The sequence below is a fragment of the Poecilia reticulata genome, chromosome 3 (assembly GCF_904066995.2).
Source record: "Poecilia reticulata chromosome 3, P_reticulata-male-v2, whole genome shotgun sequence".
NCBI lineage: Eukaryota > Metazoa > Chordata > Actinopteri > Cyprinodontiformes > Poeciliidae > Poecilia > Poecilia reticulata.
This window is the reverse complement of record NC_088832.1, coordinates 902992-916226: the sequence shown is the minus strand read 5'-3', so window position 1 is coordinate 916226 and position 13235 is coordinate 902992. Positions and strand designations below refer to the sequence as shown.

General features: G+C 39.7%; 2 protein-coding genes across 2 annotated transcripts; one reads left to right on the top strand and one right to left on the bottom strand.

The window, feature by feature from the left end:
* Positions 1-2932: 2932 nt before the first annotated feature.
* On the bottom strand, positions 2933-4912 carry tssc4 (tumor suppressing subtransferable candidate 4). Its single transcript, XM_008404937.2, has 2 exons — positions 4759-4912; positions 2933-4139 (listed from the first exon to the last, which is right to left on the bottom strand). The coding sequence occupies exon 2, from the start codon at positions 4106-4108 to the stop codon at positions 3266-3268; it is 843 nt and encodes a 280-aa protein (XP_008403159.1). The 5' UTR covers positions 4109-4139; positions 4759-4912; the 3' UTR covers positions 2933-3265.
* Positions 4913-5061: 149 nt separating this feature from the next.
* shcbp1 (SHC SH2-domain binding protein 1) lies at positions 5062-13058 on the top strand. Its single transcript, XM_008404938.2, has 13 exons — positions 5062-5354; positions 6930-7115; positions 7190-7305; positions 7393-7601; positions 7672-7767; positions 8240-8470; positions 8551-8728; positions 9742-9862; positions 10531-10662; positions 11074-11192; positions 11332-11418; positions 12192-12330; positions 12421-13058. The coding sequence occupies exons 1-13, from the start codon at positions 5210-5212 to the stop codon at positions 12717-12719; spliced, it is 2058 nt and encodes a 685-aa protein (XP_008403160.1). The 5' UTR covers positions 5062-5209; the 3' UTR covers positions 12720-13058.
* The last annotated feature ends 177 nt before the right edge of the window (positions 13059-13235 follow it).

Sequence of the window (13235 nt, the reverse complement as noted above, 5' to 3'; positions counted from 1 at the left end):
GACCCAAAGCACATCTTCAGGTTAGTCACAAACCTATTAGACATGAAAATCAGAGTGCAGATCTCAATCCAGTTAAGATGTGAGGGTTCAGGAAATTGCTAACGGGGTTTATTCTGTTCTAGCCTAAAAACGTCAATACTTATACTCTACAAACTAGATTATTCCACACTAAAAGCTGAATACTTGAAATCCAGTTTATAATTTGTGAAATTCTTATTTAACATTAATTATACTTCCAACAAAATGTTTTCTCAGAGTCAGAGAACTTTAACTTGTGTACATATGTTAATGCCTGATGTGAGGTTGTATTACAATAAATTCTATCAAGGCAACACATGCATTGAAAGTCTCTTCAATGCTAACGCTCTTATCCATGGTAATGAACAGCAGGGAAAGTAGGTAATCCAGTGGGTGATCATCCCCTGCATGCTAAAAACCAGCATGTTCAAAGCTAACTCAAGTGAGCAGTCTCCTCATAATTTACCAGTGCTGGCCCATCAGTTACCGGTGAAGTCTAACTTGGAGGGGGTTTTTTAATCATAGCATAATTAATAACTACCCAAATTGGTCATTTTCAATAACCAGAAAAATTACAAGGAAAAGATTTAAAAGGAACTATACATTAAATAAAAAGCCAGAAAGCCAGAGCACTGCAATGTGTAAATAAGCTTGGCTTCTTTATCACAACAAAGCAGGCTACATGTCTTTATGCAGACTACTATAGTTTTATAAATAGTTACAGTATAAAACAAATATGTCACTTTAAAAGCTCTTTCAGCAAATGTTTACACTGAGGCAGATCCTGGACTGTCAAGAGCAGAATATCCCTCCCTTTTACAGCTTTTGTAATAAACTCAACAAATAAGGAAAAGGGAAGTGATATGAATCCCAGTCATATGCAAACATTAGACAGAAACAGATACATTGTGGAACACAGCTGTTATTCTGACACTTAATTCTTCTTCAGCATATAGATGATGTACTTTATTATTGAAACCTTTGTCTGGATTTTTACATGGAAATATTAACTTTTCTCATAGATATTAAAAAATGAACAGGGGCATTAAACACACAAGTAAGGAAAATTTGAACAAAGTTCCCCTTCTATAGGAGATTCTTTGTAACAGAATAAAACTAAATTACCACAATAAGTTTCTTACACACTATTTTTCTCAACTTTGCCCAGATAGTAAATATTTACCCTCCTTTGTGGATTTTTTTTCCAGCTGCCCTGAAAACTGCAGTGATCAAACCACTTTTGAAGAAACCTAATGTAAACTGATCAATAATTACAAGATCAAACCCATTCTAAAAGATCTGGCATTGAATATTTAAAGTTTATGAAAAAAAAATGGCTTCGCTTGTACCGTCCGGTCACCTTTTAGACTCTTATGAAGCACTGAGACTTTACTATAGAATCAGCAGTGATTGATCTAGAACCTCATTCTTGGTATCACTCCATCTCAGTGCTGAATTTGAAACAGTCTTGACATACAAATGTATCTCTAGAAATTAGAATATATTGTTTTTTTGTTTGTTTTAGTAATTTAGTCACTAATTTCAGAAAGTGTTCCATTATTCAAACATTAAAATGTTTCAAGGCTTTCTTTCTTGTCATTTTGATGATTATAACTCATACATAACAAAAACCCTTAATTGAAAAAAAAAATATAACATTACATAACATTTAAATAAAAAAGGATATTTAAATAGAAATATCAGGCTGTCAGGCTATATTTGTTCAGTTGGTTGGGCCTGCAACAACCAAGTTAGACATGTGCATCACTTCTTTTTTTAAAGTACCTGTCATATTCATTAAATTAAAAAATGTTAATTTCAATTCATCTTGTTTGAGTAAAAGTACCTTTTAAAAAGAACAACAGGTATTAAACATATTTTTAATTAAGCCCACACTTCTGTAATAAAATGTTTTTGGTCTAATTTTTAAATGTGTTTTTATTATTAGCCATAAGTAAAATAAAACATCAACAGAAATAAATGCTGGAAAACAGTCTGTGTATAATTGATCTATATAATGTGTTTCACCTAGTGATGTATTTACTGAATTAAATGTCAGTAATAAAAAACTGACTCGATCATAACACGTTTCATCATATCAGCCTCAGTGGATGACTGAGGGATGAAGAACTATGACACTGATGCTTCCATCTTCTGCATGTTTGTCTCCTGATCCATTTTAAAATTAATCTTGTATTCATCCTCACTGATGCTGCACAGCCAAGTATGTCTGTCTTTCCACTCACATTTCTATCTCTGGAAGCGGTTTTAGTGGAGTATCAGGTGGACATTTAAAAGGCAGGTGTTGAGAGCAGCTCACCCTAGGTGTGAGGAATCTGCCCATCCATGAGAGGGAGTTCATTTAACAAATGCCTTGTAACAACAGTAATAACCAAACTTGTTTTCCCACTATTGCTGAAGAAAGAATCAGAGAACTCACTTATGACAATGTAATATAGAGGTACCCTGTCTAAGAAGGACTGTTAGCGCAACTTCATCTTGTAAAATTAAGACTTAAGACTCTAAGTCTTAATTTAGAGTATAAAATGAAGTAGTTCTTGAGTTGCCTAGTTACACTGATGATAAGCTGATAACTCTCAGTTAACTGAGCATTGAAGAAGCCTCTCAAACATTTTCACTGGAAGCATTCTGGGCAATCTGTGGGGGGAAAGCTCATATGCTGACAGGAGATGTGAATGATTTTTAAAACCTGTGAGGCAACATGACTGTAAACTACGTCTGGCAGCAGTTCTGGTGTTGATACCTGATACCTTACATTCTATGTGATCTTAACTGTAGTGCTAAAACACCATTCTACTAAATCTGGGCTCTATTTTAGATACTTACATTTTTTTATTCTCAAACTTGAACTGAGTTGTTGTACACTAAACAGATTTTCTTCTTAAAACACAACTTGAGGTGTATGAAACTTTTATTCTACTTTGAAAAAAAAAAACATTTTAAATCTTTTTTCTAAGTACTAGGACTAGGACAGGTCAAATCTGGTTGGAATTAATCTACACCAATTACAGATGCTTAAAACAATGAAGTTTCTTAACGCTTTACTTCATTTGTAAAAACAAGAAATGAGGATTCTTAGTTTTCCTCTAAATAATGTAAAATCCTCTCATGAATCCATCATGCATGTTCCACCCAAGAAATGAATGGATGAAATGGAAGTTCTGTGCAGAGGGAGTACTGCTGTCTGACAGGTCAGAAAGCCTTTAGTATTGCATCCATTCAGGGGTCAGTCCTCTTTTTCTCCAGAATTTCTTCTGTAGTTCTTTGCCGTGGTCTTCCTAAAGGAGGTGAAGTTAACTTTAGACTCGCCTAACTTCTCTTCCAGAGCCACAGGTTCACCCATGCTTTTCTCTTTATTTTTCTTTCCTTGTTTTGATTTTTCTGCCATATCTCCAACCTCCGCTTTTTCTCTGCCTTCATTATCCTCATCTTCCTCAGCCAGGTGACTCAGCTGTAACTCCTTCTCCTTTCCCTGCAGATCAGGTGGCAAATGCACAGCCACCTGCTCTTTCGAGAGCCGCTTTGGTCTTGAGAACATCATCCTCTCCTGGACGTCACACCGAGGATCACTTTTTGTCTCCTGATGCAGACCAGACAGGAACTGATGAGCTGCTCTCCTGTTATCTTGATCACTGCTCTCAGCCACATCCTCCAGGCTGTAGCGTGTCCAACGCTCGGGGTGCACCAGATAGTCTGGGACGCCTCTCTTCTTCTGTGGTATGGGAGAAGTGGAAGGAGGATGGCTCGTCTTCCTGCTTTCTGCTGAGTTCCCTTTGTTCCGCGGGGTGACAGAGCGCTTCTCTACACTGTCCAGGCAGTCAAAGATGCTGCGGCTGCGGAATGAGAAGCCTGAACTCGCTCCGCTCAGGCTGAAAGAACTCTGCGCTGCGGGAGCAGAAGGTGAAGCAGAGGTCATCACCTCCCCGTCTTCATCGCTGTGATCCAGCTCTGGGTCAAACGGAGCCTCTCTTGGTGCTTCTTCAGGCTCAGATTCATCGCTGGCTGAGAGCTCTAACACATCATCATCATCCTCGTGGTCTCTGATGTTTCTGTGATCAGACATCTTCATAACATCACTGAGACCCGACTGAACAAGAAACCTGATGGGGACAGGAGAGAGAGTTAAAACAGCTGATAAATAAAAACAGAAATAAAAACATGTACTGTACATTTTCCAACAGTGGTCCATTTTATGTCAACACCAAACTATTATGGGCCAAACATTGAACACCAAACATAGAACAAATATTAATTTCTAATCTCTCTAACATAGTTTCAAAACGTTAAATAAAATTTTAAATATAGATTTTTCTTATTTGTCCACAAATTAGTTGTTCTTAAAAGCAGTTTAGTTCTAACATATTTTTATATAATTGAAACGCTAAGAGGCAAAAAGATAAATTAGCAGAACCTACAGGCTATGTTTTTTTTCTCAACTCTGAAATGTCAGAATTTTCCATACAGTCAATATAGAATTGGCGCGATACATATCATTGCTACACTGTTTAATAATCACAGTTTAAGCAGCGACCGCATCCTGGACCAAAATAAACAACCGCTGTGTATAATACAGTTACAGCTTCAATTCAGTACATGGTGCGGGGAGAACAGCTAGCATATTAATGCTAACACATTTAGCAATTTATTCCCACCATTTGGACCCACAGAATGCAAACCTTGATTCTTACATGACAATAAAATTATTTTGCAACATTTTACCTGACTGCTGGCTGTAGGATCAGTAGCCAAAGAGGCTAACATTCACAGTCAGTGCGCTACATCAAACCAGGAAGAAAAATAGATCCACCAGAAGCACGTGACTTCAAACTTTTGACACCGGAGATTAACTTCCGGGTGTATTTTTGTTGTTATAAAATATTTTAATAGTATTATGTTTTTCTTGGTATAACAAAAAAAACATATATATTTTTCTTTTTGTGTGTATGTTCTACGTTTTTAAAATGGAGAAGAAATGTGTATGCATATGTGCATTGTGCGCATGCTCGGTGTTATGAGTTACGATTGGCTCGGGTTCCGGATTGGCAGAGAGAACTCTGACCGGGATATTTTGAAAGCAGCAGGGTGGATGCTACTGGTAGTTTCGTGTTTGTAAATCAGGAAATACTTGAACACCTTTAAGAACTGCATTAGACGGGTTTTTAGCGCATCCATGGAGCAGGAAAACCAGGAAACGGCGTGTATAGTCAGTGACATGTCGGACATGGTGGTGGTTGATTTGCACTCTGCCGTTAAAGCTGAAGAAACAGAGGAAAGTCTTCCTGGAGCGGGGCACAGCCAGTTGGATATAACCCAAGGTCTGTGGAAAGCTTTCACTGTTTTTTTCAGACAATAAAGTGGTTAAATTCACTTAGGTACAATCCTCTGCTGTATAAATGACTAAAGGCGAGTAGTGCTAAGCTAATAGCAGCTAGATAGATTGGGTCATGTTACCTGGCATCATAACTGAGTCAACGTAACTTATCGTGTCTTGACGGTTAAATTAGTCTTTGTGTGTTTTTATGTTTGTATCTTTGAGACTTTACCTGATTTACTTGGCATTATACTGACACTCAAAATGCCTCTGTCACAAGGACAAACTGTACTGTTCCCTGTGGCCCTGGTGCTTTATGTTATAAACTCTGAATCTGCCTCCAATATGAATCAGAAAACAGCTGTGTCCACTGTTTTAAGAAAAAGCATTAGCTTATCTTGAATGGCCAATGTTTAAAGTGGGTTGTCACAGAGAGCAGAGGAATTATTTTCACACATTTAAGATCCATCGGCGGAAATCGGATTAATAGTAAAACCTGAGCGACTCATAGTGTTGACAGCTTTGAGAAGTAATATATGAAAAGGAAAAAGTACAATAAAAATATAGAAAAGGAAGATAAATAAAACAAAAGGAAAATATGAAATCTAGCAGTAGGATTTGCACATTACATGGGTTATTGCACGTCATGTGATCTATTCCACATTCAGTAATGTTGACTGTCAGGTTGTTTTTGTCCTCTTGTACATCTTATGCCCCCCTGCACCCCCCAGGCCCCACCATCATGCCATTTAGGACTAAGCAGTTTCTGAGTCTGTTTGTTCTGGATTTGGGGAGGAGCAAATCCAGTGTGACGGTGTATAGAGGTGCCTAGCAATGTCCACGATGACAAACAGTTCAACTGTCCTCTCCTCTAACACTGTAGGGTAAAAGTGACTATATTTGAGCTTTTTAGAATGTTATTCCCTCATCAAAAACAAACTTGGATTGCCACTTTGATTCTTTCATGCATGTTTGAGAAATCCGCTAATTTCCCCTGATAGCCATTTGTGGAAACAGGCACCACCTGTTTCCACAAAGCTCCTTCATGGAGCTGCAGTCTCCAATCCCAGTTTCCGACCCCCTCTGTGAGGGGTGGGGGGTGCTCCTCCAGACTAGCAGCAGCAGCAATTAGCAAACACATGGTGGAACTGCACATCTTCTGAGCTCATTATATTGGCTACAAAGCTTCCTAAGAACACCTGTAATCATCTCATTTGAGGAGCATTGTTGCAATGATGAGCTGAAGGGCAGTGCTGGAAAGAGTAGAGGTCAATTTCAAGCCAGCAAATTGCAAAGTCTAAATTATTTAAGTCATATTGATATGAGTGTGAAACATGAACTTAGAATCTTATCTCAATGTTTTGTGGTAGCATAGTGATGATCATAAAGATTAAAGATGTATATGGATGGTTGATTGATGTTAAGTTGCTTATGTGAATTGACTTTTGAGAGAAGGGAATGAAGAGTATTTTTCTTCAAAATACTCTTCATTCTGTTTTCATGTGACATGCTCATTTTAAGTTATAAATAAACAAATGAATTAAATGAAAATGAAATGAATGTGATTCGCCCTCCACAGCCCTGAGTCTAAATGAGGACAGTGGAGAGGACAGTGGCACAGATCATTTCAGCAGTGAGAAATCGGGGACTCGGCTGCAGAGATGTGAGCAACACAGAGGTGGAAGCTCCAGTCTGCCCGACACCTTCCAGACCGGCAGCCTGCTGTTCTACGAGAGGTTTAAGGCATATCAGGACTACATGCTGGGTAACTCTGACACCACCACAGTCTAGTCGCCATGTTTCTTAGTTATTTAATGCCACATGTTTGTTGGTGTGCAGGAGACTGTAAACCCTCAGAGGTGAAGGCATTCACAGCAGACTACCTGGACAAGGCGATGGAGCCGTGTGACTGGTTGGCTCTGTGGAGCACTGATGTCTTTGATGTGGTGGTGGAGGTAGGAGTAGCTCATTTAGACAGCTAAATGAGCCATCTAAATGAGCTGCTAACAGTCATGTTGGTGGGATTCTGTTGGTGAGTTCAGGTGGGAGATCTGGACCTGAACGACCTCAAGGCGTGTGTGAAGCTGGTGCTGCCTCTGCAGTATGAAATCAGAAGCTGCGAGATCACAGAGGAATCTTTTAATTCTCTGCTGGAGGCGACTCAGCACAAAGTTCCCCTGCTGGAGCTGCAGGTGCTCTACAATGAGTCAGGGGACTTTGACCAGACGGCGCTCACTCTTGAGCACTTAAGGTAGGGTGCTCTGAATTGGACCTGACTGATGTACTGCAGAACAATTCTAAGAGTCTTCTCATGTTTGCAGGTTTTTCTACAAACACATCTGGAGGCAGTGGGATGAAGAGGATGAGAACGATGACTTTGACTACTTTGTTCGTTGTGTGGAGCCTCGTCTCAGACTGTAAGCAGAACTTGAACTTCTGGAATGTGAAGGTTGATGCTCAGACTGGACAATTGACTGAAAAACATATCCCGATATAAGCATTCCATATAAGTCAACATGGATAATTAGTTTTATTTTTTTAATATTTGAAATATACCCCCAAACTGGTGATGTGATCTTTCCTGTTTTAGCCACAGTTTTCAGTTTTATGAGGCACCATGGCAAAACAAGAAACTGCTACCATGTATGTTGATCAACAGGTTGTTGCCAGGTAACCAAGGAGTGAGTGAGTTAGTAAGTTGATGCCACCAACTTTGCTTAGCTGGTCATTCCTAGCTTTTCTTCTGCTCAGAATGCTGTGTGGTTTTGGATTGGAGTTCAGTGAAATTATGAAAACTTCTATCAGACATATTGATATTGATCACATATACTGTATATTTTGTTATTGATTTGTTGTCCAGCCCTAGTTGATGCTGATGTCCTCTTGCAGCTACTATGACATCCTGGAAGACAGAGTCCCAGCTGGCCTGGTGGCAGAGTACCAGTCCCTGCTGCAGAGCTGCTCCCAGTGCTTCCAGCAGTTTTCAGAGCTGCGTGGCGGACTGAGCGCCGATTCAGACTCAGAGATAGACAATGTGTCCATGGTGGAGGGCCTGAAGCTCTACGACCAGCTGGAAACATTTAAACGCAAACTGCAGATCATCGAGAACCCCCTGCTGAGGTGTGTCCCTCACTGTCCCTGGCTGTCTCTCTTTCTCACTCGTACACAACAAACCCTGACCTCCTTCTGCACCTGTTCAGGTATGTGTTGGCCTACAAAGGCAGCTCCAGGCGGCAGTGTGTGCAGAGTCGTGGACTTAGAGCGTCCGGTGTGAAGGTGGTTCACGTGGTAACGGCCAGCTGCAACACCATCCAGCTGCAGTCTCTCCTCACTGCACGCCTCCTGCCGCTCAGCTCCTCTGATGACACAGAGATCCAGGTGAGAGCACACACATGCTGACAGCACAGCAGGGTCAGCTGCTGTGGTTGAAACACTGGAAGTTTAGAAAGGTTGACCCAGCTCACTTCTGATTGGACCATTTAAATCAACTTCTTCACTCATTCTGCTGTAGATTAGCTGTGGTTGGGATTAGACCTGCAGCTAACAATTATTTTAGCAGTTGATTTTAATGATTAATCAGATTTAATTAAATCTCATTCCGCAGATTTTTAAATTTAACCACTTAAGTAATTTTATACAATAATAGGAATACAATAACCCTTAAATGTCACTCGAAAACACTTACCTGCAAGTCTTTAGGTCCATGTAGACAGTAGTTTCCTTATTACATGTAAGGAATTTTAAAAATGGCAGTTAAATAACTAATTTAATTAATTTTAAATAAAACAGGAAACATTTCATTGCCTAAAATCCAATAACAGCTTTTCTTCTAACATCAACATGAGAAAAGCTCTGTCCTTTCTGCTGGACTGAACGTCAGTATAGTGTGGCTGATCTGGTGAGAGTTTTTGGATTAACGGATTAATAATTATATTGCAAAAGATGCTTAACAGATTTTTTTCAGATGCTAAAACTTCCACTTAATGAGTTTTGGCTTAAGGTTTGAAGAAGATTTGGCTTAATTACAGAGTATCTTCTTTCTTTAGCTAACGTCCTTTTTAAGATGATTATTTCAGTGGTCGATTCATCATCATTAATCTGATGAATCATTTTAGCCCTCTCTGAGGTCATTATTTTGATGAGTTGGTCCCACGTTTTAGCTTTTGAGCAAATCAGCCCACTTTTGAATGTAGAATGCTTTGTTTACAGATTAGTTTATGGCCAATAGAAAGGCCAAAGCAAAGCCCATATCATCAACCCTCCATCTCTGTGCTAAACAGTTTGTGCTGATATCCTCATATCAGCACAAATATCATTGTGCACACACGCACACAAATACACATGAAGGCAGTCTATCCGCTTCAGGAGGATGAACCGTTTGATGTTTGCAGTTCCATAGAGATCCAGTGTCAGCCGTGGATTCCTGTCATCAGGGTGACATGGTCATCATTCTTCCAGGAACTTACAGAGTCAGCAGCTCCATTTTCATACCAGACTCCATCACTGTTGAAGGTAAGAAAACGCATTGTGTGGTTGGAAAAGCACTTTTTAGACGATTGTTTCCTTAAGAAGATCCAGCTCCTTGTTGATGTGAACACTGATGTTCTGAGAAATGCTGTTAGGAAATTTAAATATAACACTGAACAATAACGCTTGATGTAGCTTAGAATAGAGTTAGAACGAATAGATCTGCCCTCATGGATTGGGCACATTTTCAACACTACCTGATTTAGAATTTTTCAATATTGGGATTGATACAGATATGATATTGGATCATATATATTGTTTTAGAACCCAACCCACAGCATTCTCCCTGTCCTGCTGCTGTGTTTGTTGGTCCTCATGTTGCTGTCTGTTCAATAATGTTCTGTATCAAACCTCACAGGTTTGTTAGACACACATGTGGCCGTTAAAAATTAGAGGTGATTTCTGAAGACTGTTGGTTTCACAAGATATTATGTATTGGCATCAGTGTAAAGGGATTAGAGGACATAAATGAACTGTATCTTTCAGTTTGCTTCCACTGTGTTGTTGGAATGTGACCAAATGTGAAGAGGTTCCACTGGTTGGCATTAAATGTGTGAACTTGCAGCAGGAAGACCGCTGCCAGAGTCTCCTGAGACATGTTGAACATTCAGAGGAATGCTGGGTGTTAACAGATCTCTTGGTTTGTGTACCAGGCTTTGGATTCCCTGATGAAGTTGTGATTGAAAACCAACACAAAGGCGACTCATTTGTGGAGTCCACAGGAGCCGATGTCAGAGTGTCCAACATCAAGTTCATCCAGCATGATGCTGTTGAAGGCATTCTGTGTGAGTAGGTCATATTCAAGCTACCACTTCATTCAGTCCAGTTTGTTTAAGATTATAGATAATCTTGGAACCTCTCCAGCAGATGACCTGATTAATTTGCCAGCTAATAGATATTAGCTAATCCACCTAACATTAGCTGATTACTCGTCCAGTGTAAATAGTAGCACTGCAAATAAAAAATATGCAATATCTTTCATATTACAAGCATTAAACTATTTCTATTATTTGGATTTTAATAATGCTTAGTAATCTGTCAGCATTGTTCTTCAATTAGCCTGATTGATCATTTTCTGCAGAACAAACATCAAAACTAAAAAAATGGATTTTCCATCAGCAGTAATCTGACGTGTCATTTACCCGGACCCCTGTGATGTTTAAAGTGCTGAATCTTCCTTGTCGATTGATGACCAGGTGTACGTCAGGGCACTCTGAACATGGAGAACTGTGTGCTGCAGTGTGACACTACCGGCGTGATTGTGCAGACATCTGCCCGCTTCACCATGAACATGTGTGACCTGTATGGCTCCAAGGTTCGGACAGCACACACCAATCACACAGGAAGGCCCCCTGCTCCTACTTGTTAAACAGAAAGCTTCCATGTCACAAACTCTGTCTTTTGCTGTTTGATGATTGGCTGATCTTGATGATGTCAGTCATGTGTCTGTGCAGGGGGCAGGTGTTGAGATTTATCCTGGCAGCATTTCCAGTCTGGTCAGTAATGGCATCCATCACTGTAAGGACGGAGTCCTGATCAAGGTGAGGCGCCACGACTCCTGCCGACTTTCAGCCTAAAAAAAAAATTATAAAAAAAAAATCCTGCAACCTGTTGAAATGTGCTGTTAATAGTTTTTACAGCTTGTGTTGACCAAAGTGTGTGTGTGTGTGTGTGTGTGTGTGTGTGTGTGTGTGTGTGTGTGTGTGTGTGTGTGCGTGCGTGTGTGTCAGCACGCACACACACATTATTAATAAGAAATTATTAATAATTTCTTATTAATAATGGTTGATTATTAATAAGAAAAAGAAATTGGCACATTCGGCAGATTTTTTGTTTAACCATTTAAGTATTTTATGCAGTATTAGAAATGCATTAAAATATGCATCTAAACAATCTTTTATAAAAAAAATAATAAAGAATACATATCTCCTAAAATGTAGCAGCAGATTTTCATTACTGAACATTTCATTTGTAGCAAAGGATGCATCTGCAGCTAAAGCTAAAATCCTTCTAACCTTAAATGTCTAACAGATGTAAGGTTTATATTTTTTGGATTAACTCATTAATGAATAGCAAAAGGTGCTCTTGAGTCCTGGGTACAACAGATAGTTATTTCAGTTTTAGGTCAGGTAATATTGCTGCATTTTCCAGAAGGTGGCACTATTTCACGTGATCGCTTATTTCTGAGGCGTTTGTTATTCTACGTCAGGCTGATAGGTTTTCTTTTTGTAACACTGAATCTCTGCTTTCTAATGTAAATTTTTCTTTTCAAAAGTATGATCCATATAATGTGTGTGCGTGTGTGTACATGCAGGACTTTGCCAATGAGCTGGATGGGATGCCATCCATCACCATGGAAAACAATGTCATTCACAACAATGAGGACTATGGTGTGATTCTGGTTAAACCGGGTACTGGAGAGGAGCAGAGGGTCCAGTCCTGTGAGGGTGAAGGTCAGCAGCTCTCATTGTGCCTGATGCTCTGATGGTTGTCTTGGTAGAATCAGTAGTTAGCTCATCTGTAGTTCTTCTGTTTGTCCCCAGAAGACCCAGCGGTGCAAAGCGCTGACGACCAGCAGGAGCAGGAGGCTCCTCCAGAGCTGCCAGCAGCAAAGTCAGACTCTGCTGCCTCCCAGCTGGAGTTGGCGGGGACCAACAGCAGCGACGGCGATGCTGCTGCCATCAGCAGGAAGTGGCAGTTCGGTCGTCAGTTGAGTAGAAGCAAGGAAGTGTCCTGCAGCCGAGCGGTCCAGGATCTGATGGAGCACCAGATCTTTGTTTCTGTTCAGGAGAATCAGTTCAAATGGAATGGAAAAGGCGACTTTGGAATCTTTTTCTACTGACTTTATCTCTGGCTGATTAAGTCTAGGAAGTTTATTTGCTGTTTAGTTCTTATTCCCGTTTATTGGCGTTACTGCATTGATCACAGTTGGTTATATTCTGATTTGAAAAGACCACGGGAAAATTGTTTTCTTGGAGGTATTGCTACAATGTGTTCTCAGTACTAATTTTGTTTGACTTTGCACAAATCTTTTAATCTAAATTAATCCTTTCGGGCTCCTTATCAGCATGAGGATATGCTGATGAAGCTTAATGGATTATTATTTTCAAATCAACTTGTCATGTTGATGGTAGTTATGGTATTTTGACCTTTAATAAATAAAAACTATTTAGAAAAGGAACTTTTTGTGCTAAGTAGCTACGTACTGATGGCTTCAGAAACTTTTATGGTGAAAAGTATTCACACAGTTTGAATATATACACACACTAACATAACACGGTAAGCCCACAAAGGTCAGTGTATTTTATTGGGATTTTATGTTGTTTAAGTAAATAACACACTGGAATGATGCTGGAAG